At 37.8% G+C, this 19,326-nt stretch overlaps 1 protein-coding gene across 1 annotated transcript in view; it reads right to left on the bottom strand.

Moving 5' to 3' along the window:
- Positions 1–13,786: 13,786 nt before the first annotated feature.
- LOC126190885 (protein MTSS 2) overlaps positions 13,787–19,326 on the bottom strand; it is a 379,404-nt gene continuing 373,864 nt past the window's right edge. Inside the window, exon 15 of the mRNA XM_049931492.1 lies at positions 13,787–15,238. Within this exon, the coding sequence (XP_049787449.1) occupies positions 14,634–15,238 (605 nt within the window). The 3' untranslated portion in view covers positions 13,787–14,633. The remainder of the gene's footprint in view (positions 15,239–19,326) is intronic.

Genomic DNA, 19,326 nt, shown 5'->3' with positions numbered 1-19,326 from the left:
AAACAGATGAGAGGCCTACCAGAGATGGTGGAAGTAGCATTATTATCGGGAAAACAGTTGGGGAGGTACCCAAGGAAGAGTATAATAGTGTAGAGGAGGTGGTATAGAGGTTGAATGAAGTAATTTCCAATAGCGAGGAAGAGGGGTCAGAAGAAAAGGAAGGAGTACGTGATTTTGAAAATTCTGACAACACCTTGGAGAGGGTTGCAGAATTAGAGATTATTAAAGAGGGTGAGAAGCTACAGAAATATTTTGATTTATCAATAGTGGACAGGATAGTTAAAGCTGCCACTACTAACGAAATGAAAGAGGACCCAGTTAAGGTATGTGTACTTTCCACAGAAAAGGTAGGTTTTGATAGGTGTAAAGTGTTGTGGGATTTACCAGATGAACCTGAGTCTGTAGTCAGAAAAGAATATATTGGACAGCCTACAATTGAGGTGACAGTGTTTGGAGAAAAGGTTCCTTGTCTAATTGATACCGGTTCGTAAGAATTTTGTAAATGCTCTCCCAAAGAATAAACAAACAGTTGTAATGCCAGTGAGTGGTTTAAACATTATTGTAGCTACTGGAAAAACTAAGAAGGCAGTTAAACACGAAGCCCTATTACCCATAGCGATAAGTGGGGTAGCCATAAAACAGAATTTTCTAGTTATAAATGGACTCGGTGTGGAAATGTTGGTAGGTGCTGACTTCTTGCATAAATATGAAGGATGGGTAAATTTTGGGTCCAATGATGTAGTTATTCCATTCATTGGAAAAAGACCAAGTGTAAATGAACAACAAAGTGACATACCAATACAATACAGCAGGGCGGCTACATTGATTGAAGGCTATAATGAATATGGTGAAAAAAATGAAGAGTATCCTGAGATAGAAAATGTCAGTATTAGGATCAACGAAAAATTAGAAGAATTAATGGAATTGACTGATGTACGAAAGGATGATTTGAGTCAAATTTTGAACAATCATTGTGAAGTGTTTTCAGAACAACCATGCCTAGTTAGGAATTATGAGTGCTATTTGACTGTAAAAGAGGACGCACATTTTTTCCGAAAGCCATTTGCCGTTTCAGAAGTATATAAAGAAGCAGTTCGAGATATGATTCAGAAAATGCTCGAATGGGGAATCATAGAGAGGGCAATTAGTGTATATAATAACCCATTGGTTGTAGTACCTAAGAAGGATGGTTCCATTGTGCTTGTTTTGGACACCCAAGCGTTAAATAAAATTATATTTCCAGAAATTGATAGGCTGGAGAACATAGAAGAATTACTACAAAAATTTAAAGGTGCAAAATTTTTTATGTCAATGGATGTAATGTGTGGTTACTGGAACCTGCCTTTGGCAAAAGAATCCTGAAAGTAAACAGCTTTCCTGTTTGAGGGGAGATGTTATCAGTATGGAGAAGAATGGAAAAAGTGAAATGGGAAGACCGAGTAAGGAATGAAGAAGAATTGGAGAAGAAAGAAACATGCTGAAAGTCATCAGAAAGAGAAAATGGAACTGGATTGGACATTGTTTGAGGAGGGACTGTTTATTACGATTAGAAGGAATGGTGGAGGGAAAAAGGGGATGAAGAAAAAGAAGATATCAAATGCTGGACAATATAAAAGGAGGCAAATATTCAGAAATGAAATGACTGACTATGGACAGACAAAAGTGGAAGACCTGCTGTAAGGCAGAATACCATACATACATACATATGAATATAATGTTGTGCCCTTTGGATTAAACACTAGTGTTTGTGCATATGTTAGAGCATGTCCCAGGTTCTAGGAGACCAACTGCTTAGGAGAATTACTGTCTAAGTGGACGATGTATTAACTCCCACCTGGGAAGAGCACTATATGTTGTTAAACAAAGTATTAGACGCAATTAAAAAAGGGGGAATGAAACTGAAATTGGACAAAATGGAATTTATAAAGGAAGAAATTAAATTCCTGGGACATATTGTTCGTGGCAATGGGATCATGCCCGATCCAGAAAAGATAAAAGCCATTGGAGATTATGCAGCACCAACCACAAGAAAAAGAGTTAAAAGGTATGTTTGGCCTTTTTTGATTTTACTGAAAATTTGAACCTGGTCAGTTGTTTAATGCACCTTGCCTGTCTGACAGAACTTTTAAAGAAGAACATACCTTATAAGTGGACTCAGGAGTGTCAAACTGAATTTGAAGAACTTAAAGAGGCTCTGGTGAATAGTAAAATTTTGAACCATCCTGATTTTTCTAAACCTTTTTGTCAGGGATCAGATGCATGTGGTTACGGTCTGGGGGTGGAACTATTCCAGATCGAAACAGTTAGTGAAGAACAGGTCCACAAAACAATAGCTTTTGCTAGTCGGTCATTGCAACAAGCTGAAAAGTATTACAGCATTTCAGAGTTAGAAGCATTAGCAATCATTTTTGGTTTACAGAAATTTGAACAGTACTTGTTGGGCCATAAAGTTTTAGTTTTCAGTGACCATAGTGCATTAACTTACCTACAAAGGTGCCAACTTAAACACAGCAGACTTCAGAGATGGGTCATGTATATCCAGCAATTTGATATTCACATAGAACACATAAAAGGCTCCAAAAATATTGTGGCGGATGCATTATCTTGATATGTAAAGGAGAACAAGCGCAGGACAGGGATTTCTTAGGAACAAGGGATTGTGATGAAGTTTTGCTAGTGGTCATTCAGTTACAGGAAGAGGCACAAATAAAACATATTTGTAAAAATCTCAGGCGGGAACAAAACCAAGCAGGTTAGGACATCTCGACTTTCCAAAGTTAACAGAATATTACCAGATACACAAGGACATACTTTTCCGACAGAGAATGAATACTGATGAGAACTGGCTTATTTGTTTCTCAGAAAAACACATTGACTTACTTATTGATTATATACTTGGAAAATATGGACATTATGGAGCCCATAAATGTGTTGCAAAATTAAGTGAGGTAGTAATTTTTTATAATATGTGGCAAAGAGTACAGAAGAGACTAGGATCTTGTGACAGATGTCAAAAGGTGAGAGTAAATAATAGAATTATTCAGGGCCAAATGTATTCAGTGGAACCTCAGAATAGGTTGGAATAAGTAGCTGTGGAACTGTTTGGCCTTTTGCCAGTTTCAAGGGGAAGTTGCGAGTACGTATTTGTGCTAGTAGATGATCTTACTAAATATGTGAGGTTTTATCCTATTAAAATGCTAAAGTAATTGTGAACAAACTAGAGAAAGACTATTTTGTAAACATTGGGGTGCCAAAAGCAATATTATCTGATAAAGGGTCACAATTTATTTCTAAACGATTTACGGAATGCTTAAGCAAAAGAAACATAGAACATATAAAAATTTCTGCCTATTTTCCACAGGGGAATGTGTGTGAAAGGATCATGAAAGAACTAAACCATCTCTGTAGAACATATTGTCACAAGACGCATTCTGCTTGGTCCAATTACTTAGAATATTTCGAAGAAGTGATTAACCATCTAAAATAGGAAGCCACAGGTTTTGCTCCAGTAGAATTAATGTGTGGAATTAGACCAAATAACCTCTTATTTGACCTGATAAGAGTTCCTAATCTTACTGAATTGGCGATGGAACATAAGAAAAAATTGGCTCGAGCAAATATCAGAAAAAAAGACTCTGGAGAGTGCTTGTGAAAACCAAAGAGAAATAAAAAAAGCTTACGGCTGAGACGAAAAAGTTTACTGACGAATATGTGGGACCTTTTAGGATTCTAGCCAAACCTCATGCCAATGCTTACACACTAGAGTATTTAAAGTCACACAAATTACTGGGTTTGAGAAACATTGTTGATTTAAAGTGATACATTCAGAAAGAAGACTAAAACTTCAGTGCTACGATGGATTACTACCCTATTCTCCAGCCTGGCTTTTTACTCCAGGACCATGTGTCTTGCATGTTGTGGTTAGCACCCGCAGAGTGCCCAGCTGATTGGTTTATTTTTTCAATTTTCGTTTTCGTAAACCGATTGCCTATCTGTCTCTTTAATCTATGCATCCTTGCTCCCCACCTTTGGGAGTCAGGAAGGAACACTTTTCTATCTATCCATTGCAATTTTTTGTATTGCCACTCGGCACTACCAACGGGTTACAGACCTGTTGAGCGATGTGAACACTGCGGCAACAACGCTCCTCCTTGGTGTAGGTGATCAGTAGAGCGATTTTTCAACCAAACAGCACAAACTTACATTGACACACTAATTCTAATAGTGGACTAAAAACACTGACCAAACCTAATGTAAAGATAAGTGAGATGATTTGATGGCCCCAGAAAGGTGGACTAAAGTGTATTTAATATTGTCAATAACGTATGTTTTCTTGAATATAGTGAATAAGAGGTGTTAGAGAGCCAGATAAGTTGGCATGAGTCGAGCTTAATGTTTTTCTATAAGGACCTTTTTGTATGTACTGTATATATACTGTAATTTGATCGTGGAATGATGAAGAACCACAGTAACTGGCTGTTGCTTTGAGAGCCACAGAAGTTGGCTGGCATTAGTTTCAGTTATGTGTAATGTAGAGCCACAATAATTGGCTAACTGGTTCATAAGGAATTTTTTTAATTTTCTTGAATATTGTGTACGAGAAGGACAGGGCCACAGAGGTGGTATAAGTTATGTTCAAATTTTCTACATGATCTTTTGGTATGCTTTGCCAATAATAGTGTATTTCTTATGTAATATATGTATAATGTTAGGACTTTACTAGAGCCGCAGAAGCTGGCAAGGATATTTTTCAGAGATTTTGCTGAGGACTTTTCTATAGAATAGATATTCTTTGTATATAGCATTATGTAAGGTGTGTCTCAAAGCTACTGAAGCAGGCATAAGTAAATTTTAGTAACTTGATAAAATTGTTCTCTCTTTTTGTAAGATGCATATAGAAGGAGATGCATGACTGCAGGAGGTGAACTGAATGATTTTCAGTGCTTATGATTTTGTATTTCTTTAATGATTTTTTTTTTAGAGCTGCAGATGGTGGCGGGGATAACTTTGCAGGATATTTTATGATGTATTTTGTTCTTTGTGCACAGTAGCTTATTTGTGTGAAGGCAAGGATTAAATTTGGTTTTTCTGAAAAAGAGTTAAGAAAGTTTTTTTTTATGAAGCAGTAGATTTTCTAACAGTAACTTGCTTAATCGTTAACAGATTTGGAAAAAGAATTCAGTGATGGGGCCAATTTTGGGGTACTGCCCTTTTGAGGGACAGTTAATTCACTTTTTACTGAGAGGATTAGTATAAAATGTAACTACTGTAAAGAAAATGTTAAATTGCAATGAAACATGAATTTGCCCAAGAAAGAATTTTTTTGTGTAAATAAGAAGTAAATCGTGAAGGACAGTAAAGTTTTCAAAAAAATTTTCATGGCGTTCTTTGCTGTTGAATTTGAGGGCAGCAATTGCTGATTAGAGTATATATGTGTGTTAGGGTAGGATGTATATATTAATAATGAACCCTTAGATGTACTGTATACTGCAGGTACGAAAATATGACAGAACCTGATACGAGATTGAGAGAGAACCCGGTTTGAGACAGAGCTGGATGCTGTATCCCAGTGACGAGCCCATGATGTGACATATGTGTAAGTGTTGAATAGGAGTGATCCACACCCATTTTATTCATCAGAGACGGTTATCAGAAGCCCAACATGTTGTCAGAGAAATGTTAGGTAAAGAGACAACCACCATATCCAAGTGAATATATTCTGCGATGGGAAAGGACACCCTCCACAGTGCCCAAATTATATTTGTAGTAAATGTTTTGGACGCTGATGGAGTGTGAACTGTTTGCTTTTACTTAAATCATTATGAAAGAGTAAGAACCTTTTGTTTGGAGGGAAAAAAGTTTGTAGTTTCAAGAGCAAATGTAAAATTTGGCCGATGTAAAAATTTTGTTAATTCAATTTTTTTTTTTTTTAAACTTGTCCGCAGTAAGAACCGTAAAATATGCTCAGGAGAGATTTTAGGTTCTTAGGGGGTGTGTAGCATCACAAGTTTGTTCCGAGCAAACGTTTGTTTTAGGATAGCTAGCTGCATGTAACTTCGGGGGCTAACATCTGCTGGCCTAACCGGGAGACACATGCACATCTGTCACTACCTGCCGTTGGGAAGCTATCCAATGTGTCTTACTGGACGCGTACATTCACCATCTATAAGAACCTAAATAAATGATACTAAATATTATTCAATCATTTTCAAAATTGGTACACTATCTTTTGACATTCAGGAGAAGATTGTATCCAAATTTCAGCTGTATAACTATTATAGTTTCAGAGATTTTAAAAAAATTGCTCAAAAAGTCAAAAACCAACACTGAGGAAACTAAATTCAGTTAGGAAATATAATAGTTTATCCTTTGGTATTATCTAAAAACAAACAGAACTCGCAGGGTGCAAAATAAATTAACTGAGATTTACATATTAAAACTTTAATTATTTTTTGTTTTCGTAATATAAAAATCAGACAAAATTATTATTGGTGTCTAAGATTGTTGCGGGAGTATATGTGAGTGAATGAGAGTGTGTATGTGGGACATTCATCAAATATTAATGCTGCATTATATACAGTCTTAAGTAACTTGCAAGAGTTACGCAAGACTATCGTGGGAAAATGTTCATAGGGAATTTACCCACTTTGCTGATGACTAAGTCTAGGTGTGATTGCTATTGTAACAGAGCAGCCAGAAAGTCAGCTGGAGTATTATTTGTGTCTAAAGGATATTTCCAGATTTACTGCCTTTTTGTTTTCATTTATTAAACTTTACTTTAATATTTGTATATCAGAATGACGTAGATGTGTCTGTATGTAAGGTATTGGTGCACGCCAGATTTGGCGCGAGTATGATCATGAGCGAGCATTCTGATTGGCAGCGAGTATTGTTAGCCAATCAGAACTGAGACGGTTCCCTCTCATTAACTGATAGTTATACTGGGAGTGAGGCCACGAGAAGGGAGTCTCGCGCTAGCTTTGAACGCGAATAGTCATGTTACTAGTGCAAGTCAAAGTTTGTGTGTAAAATGTAGGAATATTGAGTTCCTCAAAATTGATACGTGTCGTGACTAAAGCTGATGTAGTTACGGACAGTTTTGTGAAGTTTGGAAGTTTTAGAACTGTATTGTTGGAACGATATTTGCGTGTGAAAATTTGGCCTTCATAGTATCCGCGTGGCATGTTTCAGTATTCAACCACTGAGCATTTTTCGTGAGCAATTTCTTTTTTGAAATCCACCAGAAGGACCGAATGTAATAACTCATGGTAGTGGTGGAATTAATGACTGTGAAAATGTTGTCTAACTCGGGTCGGATTTGGACAGATTTTTGGCTGCTGTGCATGCGAAATGAGTGTATGAATTATGAACGTGACGAAAATAACCAATAGTTTAAATGCGACTGAATAGTACTGTTTCTTTGGTTATAAGAACAAACAAACATTTTTGTGTGGAAATTTCGAACATTATTTTCCAGAAGCCAATCTATTATCTTACCGCCAGATATATTTTTTATTGACAGTTTTTCTACAGAATTTTATGTCATTACTAGAGTTGTGCGGCCTCAGTAATTGTAGATATTAGACTGTGTTTTTTTATGAACACTGCTTTTACATAATCTTGTAAGTATCTACGTTGCCGGGTAAGGGACATCGAGCAGACGCCGGTCTGATGTAGGCGAATTTCTAATTTGCAGCCTGCACAGTACACGGCATTTCAAACCCGACAGAATTTCAAACCCTGCCATGCTGCCTACTCACTAAGAAGAAATTCAGTTTTTGCAGTATCTTCCTTTAAGCACCAAGAGAGCTCATTTCTGGACTACTTCACTTCACACACTAACAAAATGAGCTGCAACATTATGTAGATGTATGAAGTAATTGTCTACATCTTTTTAAAAGAAGATAGCAAAAATTAATACAAATTTGACATTATCATAACATACTATCTATCACCTGATGAGACAACTGGTGGGGGGCCGAGAACTGTTTCTCTTAATGCTCAATTTGCGAGTGTTGAAGGGAAAAAACGATGTATGCTCTATGTGTTGGCTTGAAATGTATATACATACAGTAATGAGGGAAAAAAATTGAAACGCGTTAATTATATCTAAATACCATTAATCTTTTATTTGCATCTCATCTAACAACAACTGACTGGATGAATTGTATTCTTTTCAATGCTTAAAATTTTCCGCTTTCTGTGGTGAATTTCTTGAATTCAGTCCTTTGATTCCAGTAAATTACAATTATTTTTGTAACAGTATATAACCGAATCAGATGTGTTGTGTAAGTTCGTTTCTAAAAGTCGATGCAAGCTTGCTTCTTTTTTTTCCTACAGTGTCTACCAACATAATCCTCTTAAGCGGTAGATATCACCACCAAGTGAAACCTTTAATTTTGCATGCACTGAGGAAATGTCACTGAAGCTTCCAGAGCTGAATATCCTGGTCAGTAAACTGATGCTATCCTGTTGTTTTACAACAGAGCAACACTTCCTTCTTCAGGAAACCGTATAAATAGTTCACTTACACATTATCAATGTCAATAAAAACCAACAGAAATGCTAGCAGCTATTTAACAAGTATATTTTACCACTGAGATTGACACTGTTTATCCATTCTTTCTTCTAGAAACAATCCGCACAATTTTTCATTAGAATCAACTTCAATTTCTTGTTTCCGTCCGTATTTTAACAGAAGACAAAAGGAACACACTGGCTGGGCATTGTACATATAAATTAGAAGGCTCTCCATTTTGTGAATATGGAAGATCAATGCACAGATTCATTCCCTCCTTATTCCAAACAGCTTTGTGTGTTGCCTGCTTCACTCCTGTTTACATTCAGAGATTCACCTACCACTTTCACATTCATAATTCCGCAACCTTTGTAATTAATATACAGAAATGCATCACCTATGAGATCATGCTACCCTAACATTTTAATGTGTTTCTCAAGTCTCTCCTTTGTAATTCTCTGAAGCAGTTATGAAGCACGTTCATTTTCAAAGTTCCATTAATTAACAGCAGAACAACAGAGCCACTGATAGCAAAAATATGAGGGTCATTCAATAATTAAAGAGACAAATTGGTCTGAAGACAAAAGCATTCATTTTTACAAAACAATACTTCTTCAACTTTTTCAGCATAATCCTTTTGAACATTTATGCACTTGCTCCAACGGGCTACAAGCTTTTTCATTCTGGCTGTAAAGAACTCTTTATCTTGATGTTTGAACCAATTTCCGACAAACTTTTTCACGTCCCCATTGTCCTGGAACCTCTTCCCCCGTAATGCCTCCTCCAGTGCACCCAACAAATGGAAAACACTAGGTGCTAAATCAGGAGTGTAAGGGGGATGAGGCAGTACTTTCCAGCCCATTTTTTATAATGGTTTCACGGTTTAGTTGAGCAATATGAGGATATGCATTATCGTGCTGGAGAATCACACCTCTCCTCCGAGATCTACAACATCATCCTCTCATTTCACCTTGTTTAAAAGCCAATCCAAGTAGTACTGGCTGTTCATTGTACACTGCTCTTCGAGGTAATCACAAAAAACCGGACCTTCAGCATACCACAACACTTTTCCAGCTGAGCTTGGGTTTGGAATTTTTTCTTGACAGGTGAGTAGGTGTGCTTCCACTCCATGCTTTGTCTTTTTGATTCTGGCTCATAATAGTGAACCCAAGTTGCGTCACAACTTAAAACTTTGTTGAGGAAGTGCTTCCCTTCTCTTTCATAATGTTTCTTTAGTTGTGTGTACACTCTCAACCTGGTCTCCTTGTGTAGCCATGTCGACTCCTTTTGGACCCATCTTGCACGTGCTTTGCAGTACTGTTATGAACTGTACCCGTACTCACTTGAACCTTATCAACTATCATTTCAACAGTCACATGGCAGTCGGCACGATTAATCTCATCAATTCGACTTTCAAGTGAGGGAGTTTAAACTCCAGTTGATCGGCCAGAATGGTGTTCATCAGTTACCGAGTCGCAACCCTTTTTGAACTGCTCGACCCACTTGTAAAAATTTGCACAATTCATACAACCTTCACCATAAACTTTAGACATTCTACAGAATATATTCACTGGTTTCTTGCCTTCGGCAAGTAAAAACCAAATAACAGAACGTTGTTCAACTAATGTGGACGTTTCAAGCGGACTCACAATCTTGAAATGTATTTTTGTTGATGCACCAGCTGACCAGGGCTCATCTCAGTGATGCCAACTTAAAGCCATAAAAGCACCAAACTTGCCCTACTAACAGTTTTCCCCCCAGACCAATTTGTCTCTTTAATTATTGAATGACCCTTGTATAACCACCTTGAAATGCTTCCACGTCTGCTGACCTCAACAACCAAATGCAAGTGTTGATACATTGCTTTGAAACACGATTCTTTGAATGCTTTAAAACAGAGGCACTGGCTTTGGCGCAAAGATTTTTTCGAGTACGAAAGACTGCGAACATGTGAACGGCAAATTACAAGTTTTCACTTTAATAATGATATCTGTATTGGCCTATTGTTCAAAAAAAAAAATGAAAGACTACATTAACCTGCATAACAGTCTACCATACAATCCTTAATAAGAGGTATATAATCCTCCAAGTCTCTATAAAGAGAGAATATTTCCACATACCAGCACAATTTGTATCATTACCAAACAGTTATCATAAATACTAAGATGTTTGCTTCCTCGGTGTAGTCCCACCACCTGCTTAATCTAACCCCCCCCCCCTCCCCCCCAACTTAAGAAAAAAAACAAGATGGTGTAAGTACACAAATAAATATAAAGGAATTAATGTCCTCACTTTTACAACCTGTCTAACACCATTCTTCTCATCTCAGTAGGAATAATTTTGAGTTGATGGATGGACAAGATATGACCTTGAACATTGCAGGCCTATTAAATTCTCTGATGTCCTGTGCCTCAGAAATATTACTCAGAACCATGATGATAATGTTACCTGTGGCCCAGATAGTCCTTCAAAAATGTGCAGACAAGCACAGTTTCACAAAGGTTTAATGACAAACTTTAAATATGAAACTTACGACTGTCTCCCTAGAACTTTACATGCCATCTTTGTCTTTTAATACTGCTGATATTCCAACCTGGACTTCCCAGTCTTATATCCAGGTATAAATCAAGCTATGCGATAAATTACAAATTTTGCTCCACAGATGAACCCAGATAGAACTTTCATTATTCGAAAAGATTTGGGAATGTACTCATTGTCCTTCTTCATGAGAAGAACCAGCCTCATTCCACATTACACAATGAGACCATTGAAAAATGTAACACACAACAGCTGTATCCAAACTTGTAATAATTTCTTTCCTAGAGTGAGCACATAACCATTTTAAGACCTCATTACGTGACTAATCTTGAAATGACAAAATTTTACTCACAAAAGAACAACTAGGAACCTTTCATAGAAGAACTGTGTATTTCAACACAACATGTGAAATATGATAGAGTGTCCTAAAACAAATATACCACTATTTATAATAATATATCTAAAAACAAAGATGATGTGACTTACCAAACGAAAGTGCTAGCAGGTCGATACACACACAAACAAACACAAACATACACACAAAATTCAAGCTTTCGCAACCAACGGTTGCTTCGCCAGGAAACAGGGAAGGAGAGGGAAAGACGAAAGGATGTGGGTTTTAAGGGAGAGGATAAGGAGTCATTCCAATCCTGGGAGCGGAAAGACTTACCTTAGGGGGAAAAAAGGACAGGTACACACACTCGCCCCCCCCCCCCCCCCCCCCCACACACACACACACACACACACACACACACACACACACACACACACACACACACACACACACAAGCTTGTGTCTGTGTATGTGCGGTTGGATATGGGTGTGCGCGCGATTGTATACTTGTCCTTTTTTCACCCTAAGGTAAGTCTTTCCGCTCCCGGGATTGGAATGACTCCTTACCCTCTCCCTTAAAACCCACATCCTTTCGTCTTTCCCTCTCCTTCCTTCTTTCCTGACGAAGCAACCGTTGGTTGCGAAAGCTTTAATTTTGTGTGTATGTTTGTGTTTGTTTGTGTGTCTATCGACCTGCCAGCGCTTTCGTTTGGTAAGTCACATCATCTTTGTTTTTAGATATATTTTTGCCACGTGGAATGTTTCCCTCTATTATATCCATATCACTATTTATAATAATGCTTATAAAGTTCACCATGCCTATGACAGTTCCAAGAACACTCACACAGTCCCTTTATTTCACAACAGTTTTCCATAAAGGTTTAATGCATGTGAGAATGGGAGGTAATTTACATTTTCATCCAACCATCAAATCCACTTAAAGAGGTTTGGAGGTGAAACACAAGTCATTTGTAAACGAAACATAGGACTCTGTTAGAAACCGGGATACAATTTTCTTATTTGCGAAGAAAATTAGCGTATGCACTGTTAAATGTTTATTTCCTACTAATCTTTTACTTACAGTTGCAAATAGAAACAAAATTAGAAATATATATATATGTATATATATAATACACAAGCATTTCACATAAATATTCCCTTTAAATATACCATATTTTAGTTACATATTGAGCTTTATCTGTTAAAAGCACAGCATAACGTTTCAATAGGACTGCTGTTTTAAACTCTTCTTTATCTACTGCCATCATTACATCTGCACAGATCTATTTAGTGTTTTAAGTATGTGGGGAATTCAGATTTTGGTTCACTTCTAACAACAAAGACACTACAAACGAGTAGACAGGAGCATGAAGCCTTTATCAGAAATACCATTATGTGTAAAATGTGGGTTTGCAAGAACAAAGAATTGGAAAAATTTCAGGATTCTGACTCCACAGCTTCCAAATACCCCACACACTAAACAAAATATCCCTCAGCAAAACATTACACAGGATTCATTTGCACAACTTTCATGTTTCAGAAAGCCATGTAAGTATCCTTTTGGTAAAACTAGTTCCTCCAAAAACTGCAGAACAATTTATACTTCAGCAATGGATTATGGACATCCCTATGCACAGTAATTACTAAAAAATGAATATAGGAAAACCTTTTCTTTCAAATGTTTTGATTGTGAGTACTACAGAAAGTTAGCACTAAGGGAAACATCCAGAAATAAAATTCAGGCCACTGCTGTGAAAAGAAGTGAAAGAATAATGAAAGTCAATATCTACATAAAATGTATGTGGCAGAAAGTTTTGACAGCAAACTGAAAAACTGTGTTCAACTTACAGAGAAAATTTGAAACTGTGTATACGTTCTAACAACATTAAAGCTACTGCTCCATTACATATTTGTAATAACTCTTGTTATCCAGATAGCATTGCTTCAATTTTCAACAAATACAACAGTTTTATAATACTTCATGTTAAATACAGCTACACAATATGTATACACAACATAAATTTCTTGGCAACTGCAAAACAGAAAATAAAAATGTATAACTGAACTCTCAAACTGACACTAATATATTATGTCAGTAAAAACTATTGTCAACATTAGTTACACAATTGAACTATCCAGACAGTTTGAAGTAACACACTGTGCTTAGCGTTTTGACAACAGAAATCAGACTGGCAGTTACTTTCAGAGAGACATTGATGGATCTCTTAACAACAAAAACGAGCTCTTTACAGCTACTTTCAGTCAGGTATATTTTAAACAATAAAGCAGGTGTCAGTTATTGTACAATAAATGGACTCTCATTAAAAATTCAATAATACCAAACCAATGGCCTTTTACAGTGTATCAACAAAGATACCTTCTCTCGGTACACTACAGTGGCAGTGTGTAGTCACTACCCCATAAAGGCTGTAATTGCAACACATATTTTTTTTTTTCCCTGAAATCGACTCTCTCCTTGCTACACGTAACATATAAAAGTGTCAACTTCAACTTTACAAAGAATAGAGGTCTTGAACTGTACAAGAAATGCATCTTTAAATACAGAGCAATTTATAGAAGTTTTGACTGTACAAACAAAATATTACAATACATATACATATAATCTGTTATCAAATGCTGCTTATACAAACATTATCAGGAAATCACTTGGGATACTGAATATATTTACACACAATGCAAATCATCCATTTGTAGACATCTTATCATCTCTTCAGAGTTCTGAAGAAAACTGTCAGCATTTACATACGGGCTGACCTCCGTACAAGCAATTAGTAACCGCAGTTGACACTGCTGCTGGAATGTTAGGTGTAAAGTATCACATTTTATTTATATATCAATCTAAAGCCTCAGCATCTACATTACTGCCAAGAGTTATGATGTAACAAGCTGTATCTTTGGCAGAAATGAGTAACAGCAAAATAATGACTGCTGCTTTCAATTTAGAATGCTACACAAGACAAGACTGTTTCCTCTTTGCTTGGGAGATCCAATCTTCAGTTTAAGTAAAATTGGGAACAAAGAGAAATACACAGAAATGCAAGCAGTCTAGACCCCATGAGAAGGAACAATAGCACCAGTAAGTGAATTTCCAACAAGTACACATCAGTCTTGTACACGTGGCAGATAGCACACACACCTGAGATCTTCATGTTCATCAAAGTCTTAGAATGCTGCTGGTGATGACAGTCGGCTGACGGACAAGTCCGCCCGCCGAGACAAGGCTCAGCGTATCCTCGGTGCAGATCGGTCATTGACGGTTCCCGTTCTCCTGAGAGTTGTCCCTCGTCGTATTTGGTCCATAAGAGATTCATGGCAGGTGGTAGGGTCCGAGACAGTTCGGCTAGCGATGAGCTGCCTCACTTTGCCTGCACGGAGCTGCCCCTGTGCAGCAGCCTGCTGCTGCAGGGCTAGTTTGTCATTGAGTGCCTGCAAGAAAGCTGCGCCGCCTCGCCCTGGTGCAGCCCGTGTTGCCACTGTGGTGGTAGTTTCTTGGGGAAGGTGTGTTGCTGGTGGCGCTGACTGCCGCTGGGACGGAGGAACGCGGCGCGGCATCACTGGGCTGGCCGGCTGGTGTCTCAACTCTGTCAGTGTACGCACAGTCTCTGCGACACTCCCAGCTCTTTCCTTCTCGCGCCCAGTGTCGCCATTTCCACAGCCATCCTGAAGCAGAAAGGCTGGCGGAGGTGGCAAATTTTCCATGCTACCACCGACAGGGCTTAAAGCTCGCCCAGAAATAGACGACGTCCGGCGGATGGGTGGAGGTGGTTTGTGACCTTGTACTGAACTACGCCTGAGCAGAGAGTTACGCATAGTTCCACTTGGGTATCCTGGAACACAGGAGGCATCATGTTAGTAGAATATGAAAGGAATAGAAGAATCAACAAAAACTTATCCTTAACCATCTTAATCTAAAAAGACAATGATGAGATCTCAAAGGTTTACTAACACAGCAGTGCTTTACAGGACATGTTCCTACTGAAGCTGGTATGTCTCTGCCTTCCTTTATCAGCTGAACAGACAGTACCGGAGAGACTCTTCATGTGGACTCCAAACTATGGTCAACTTCACATTTTCCACATTAACATATCACTGCCAGAGATGAGATAATAGAGAAGTTAAAAAAAAATCCTTGGGCCAACAACAGACATTTCAATTTGTGGTAGTCTGCCTCTTACTCAACAAGCCATCGAGGAATATTTGATGCAATCATTCACACTACATTTCTTCTTTCAAACCTGTGCAACGTTTAACAGTACACTGATCAGTACGTGTGCAATCAATCACAAAAGGATAAGTATATCATCTTCAAAATTCATTACACATAAATGTCAGTCCTATACTTAAGACAGGGAACTGTAACACAGATGTTGCTGTCCAGAGCAAGATCTTAGTAGTAGAGGCTTGTCATTGTGTTCCTCTTTAAGTGTGTAGTGTGTAGCTGTACTTTGTGGTTATCCGTAATGATTGCTGAGCAGTGCAATGTAGCATTGTGTATTATAATCGACTAGAAAGTCTAAGGAGCTGAGAATGAGCAACCCACTGACACAAAGTTTAGCTATGAGAAGCCCAGAGCAGGCATTTTGATAATGAAATGGTACTATTTGCTTCAGTCAATAAGAACTTTAACAATTAATATAAGAAAATAATGGAAAAAATGTGAAAGCAAGTCTGAAGGTAATTTGCATGAAAATAACACACAAAAGAGAGATGAATTAATTAACGATTAAGTTTCAACACGTGAAGTTAGTGTGTGTGTGTGTGTGTGTGTGTGTGTGTGTCTGTGTGTGTGTGTGTGTGTGTGTGTGTGTGTGTAAGCTGTAATTGTGTTAATCTTTTTGTTGTGCCTATCGCGACTCAGCACCTCCGCTATGATGAGTAGCAACTCTTTCCTTCTCTAATATTGTAATAAACATGGATTTTACATTGTTTGAAGTTTATGTAATTTAGCTGAAGATGAGTAAAACAGTTAGCAAAAAATGGGCTCAAGTGGCCAGGGTTCAACTTCCAGTGTACCTGAAAATGAAGTTTTCAGTATGCATTACCGTTGTTACTAATTGCAATGATACATGGACTTTTGAAATGAAAACATTAATAACAAAGTTGCATAGGAAGCAACAGAGAGAGAATTTTAAGAATAGTCAGGTGAGGTTGGGGGAGGGGGGGGGGGGGCTGGATCACGAAACATACTGCAATTAAGGGTATTTATGATTACAATGAAAGATTGTACCTATAATATAATGAAAATGGAAGTTCTCTGTTGGAGTCCAATTGATGAGAGATGACAGACTATGATGTAATGGAATTTGGCTGAAGACCATAGTGCATGGTGAACCCCAGTGTGTGAAACGGCCAATGGTGAATGTAACTGATAATTCAACGAGTACAGTGACGTTAACAGATGAACAGTGTCATGTGGCCCACCACTATGCATAACACGTGTATCTAATCTTGTGGAATGTGGAATGAAAGTTTATACCACTACATCTTGTTCCTGTGACAATCAAACATTTGTTAAATTTTTGTCCCAGAACCAGAATAAGAACATGCCATGCCCAAGTTCACTACCACGGTAATATTGTAACATTGGAGTGTGCTCATGTTATGGAACTCAAAGACAGTAAAACTTTTACTCGAAAATGTGCAGTTCCACATCTGTATCCAAAGAGAGACAGTAATAGACACCAACAAAATGGCAAACTGATTCAGATTTTCATGATGATTAAGTGAATAGTGTATTCTTTAGATAGTCTGTTGCTGCTAGTGACCAGTATTGTGAAAGGCTATTCACTGTAATCCTTTAATTCATATGGCAGGTTCATCCTGTTGCCACGAAAACTGTTTACATTGACAACTCTAAGTTTCTGCTATTCGGTGAATGGTTGCCTTTACTCCTAAATTATTGGTATTACTTTCTGTTGCTTACATTTCATTTTTTTTTAATTAACAGGAATAAATAAGGCCCTAAAATAAAAGAGAGCACACAACTGCATGCCACACAAACGATGTCTATTCTCTCACATACCACAAACAAAATATGCCTGTTGGAGCTAACAGCTGGCCTATGACACTCGATTGTCTTCTGGAAGACACGCTATGTTTATTCTGTTTCATCCATACGGGTTTCAGCATGTTATTTGCTATCTTCTGGTAACACTACCAGTTATTTCATACTGGTAGTGTTTTGTTTACTGTGTTATTAGATATTCTGAAATGATTATTTTGTTCAGTACTGCCAGTATAACAGTCCCACAGGAAGGTTAATTATTTGTACCATAAAAACCAAAAGGTTTCTGGCATCAAATACAACAAAGTAACTGCAGAAACCTTGTGCTTTCCCAAATACAATGAAATAAAATGTATATGTAACTGTTAAAATTTGAATGGTAAAGGTTTTATATACTAGCGTGGAACTTCCTTTCCTGGTACTTTAGGAAACAAAACTCAGCAGGCAGGGGGAGGGGGGAAGGGGGGGGGGGGGGTGAGACAGAGCTTCGATGTGCAGCAACATATACACTGCATATTTCCATATTACCAATGTATAAATTCGAATTCCATCAAACACAGCATGTTAGTTTCCGAAGCATTAAAATAGAGACTACGATGCACTTTTGTAAGCCAATCGTGGCTCATGTCACATGATCTCACCAGCCAATGACATCAGATATTCAGAACATATGACATGTGGTGTAGTCAGCCAATAGCAACATCGCTATTAAGTAGCGTGAACCCACAAATAAGGAAAGTTGATGGTTTAAATTAATGTACGCAGTGTGGCTACTCGTAAAGTTAAGCTTTCACATCATAGTAATTTCGTAAACCACACTAAAATACATAATTCGGCTTAAAGGACACATTTGTATGTCCAGATTCACAATGAAGTAGGCCCCAAGCTGAGATTAAGCTTTTCAGTGCACTTTTCAGGATGCAAATTTTCTTGCAGTACCAGTACTGTATTGTCTCAAATTTGGTTCTTTATTGCGGCATAATACCATACGTGCAAGAAGATGAAAATGTTAGCTGAAATTCAGTGAAGTTTAAACTAGCCAATAATGTAGAATGAAACACTTTGTTTCTTGTAAATTAACTTCATTTGCATAAAAGATTAACAAAAGCCACATATACTTAGCAAACAACCTAAAATAACTTATTGTTGTGCATGGCGATTAATGCCTGACCACCAAAAATGTGTAAATAAAATAAAGTCAGAAAACTGAAACTAATAATATATTTTAGCATTCCGTAACTATGGAAAAATATTTTAACTTACTCAATAGCTCTTGGCCACAGAAATCCGTTGTTTCCATTTGATGCTTGAATTGTAAATGAAGAAGAAACAGCAAAATCACCAAACATAAACACAGGTCACTATCTCCCTCTCCACTACAACCCAGACTGCTCTGCACATGCAGGAAAAATGGCAGCTTGGGCATGCAAGAAAAATTTTTCTGTATAGCTTGACTACTTCTTGCTACTGCTGCAGCCATACTTCAAATAGCAGAAGGTACTGCTTATACGCTACTCAACTGTGCATGCGCATGAGCCCGCTGGCAACTGCTCAAATCGAACTTAATATGAACAGTTGTGACATCACACTCATTGGAAGCAGTTTGCTGTTATGAAGTATTCCATGGTTTTCATCATAAATCCTTTGAAACAGTTTGGTTTTGGTGGACACTTATGTGTGCACTGTTTTGTTGTTGTAAATGGCGCATTTCCTCTGCACCTTAATGTGCTGACATAAGCTGTCACCAGCACACTGGTCGTCAAAGATAGCAGGCACTGGATCAAGCGCGCTTATCAGGAGAGAGACCGAAAACAGACTCGCTAGCAACACGCCACCTATGCCATCTTGACCACAAGTATTTAGATCACCGTCACTGACCAGAAGGCCTCAGTCAAAGTCACTAGCTGGCGC

Source organism: Schistocerca cancellata, chromosome 6, assembly GCF_023864275.1.
Source record: "Schistocerca cancellata isolate TAMUIC-IGC-003103 chromosome 6, iqSchCanc2.1, whole genome shotgun sequence".
NCBI lineage: Eukaryota > Metazoa > Arthropoda > Insecta > Orthoptera > Acrididae > Schistocerca > Schistocerca cancellata.
Note: the sequence above shows the minus strand (reverse complement) of the source record. Positions and strands in the feature narration are given on the sequence as shown.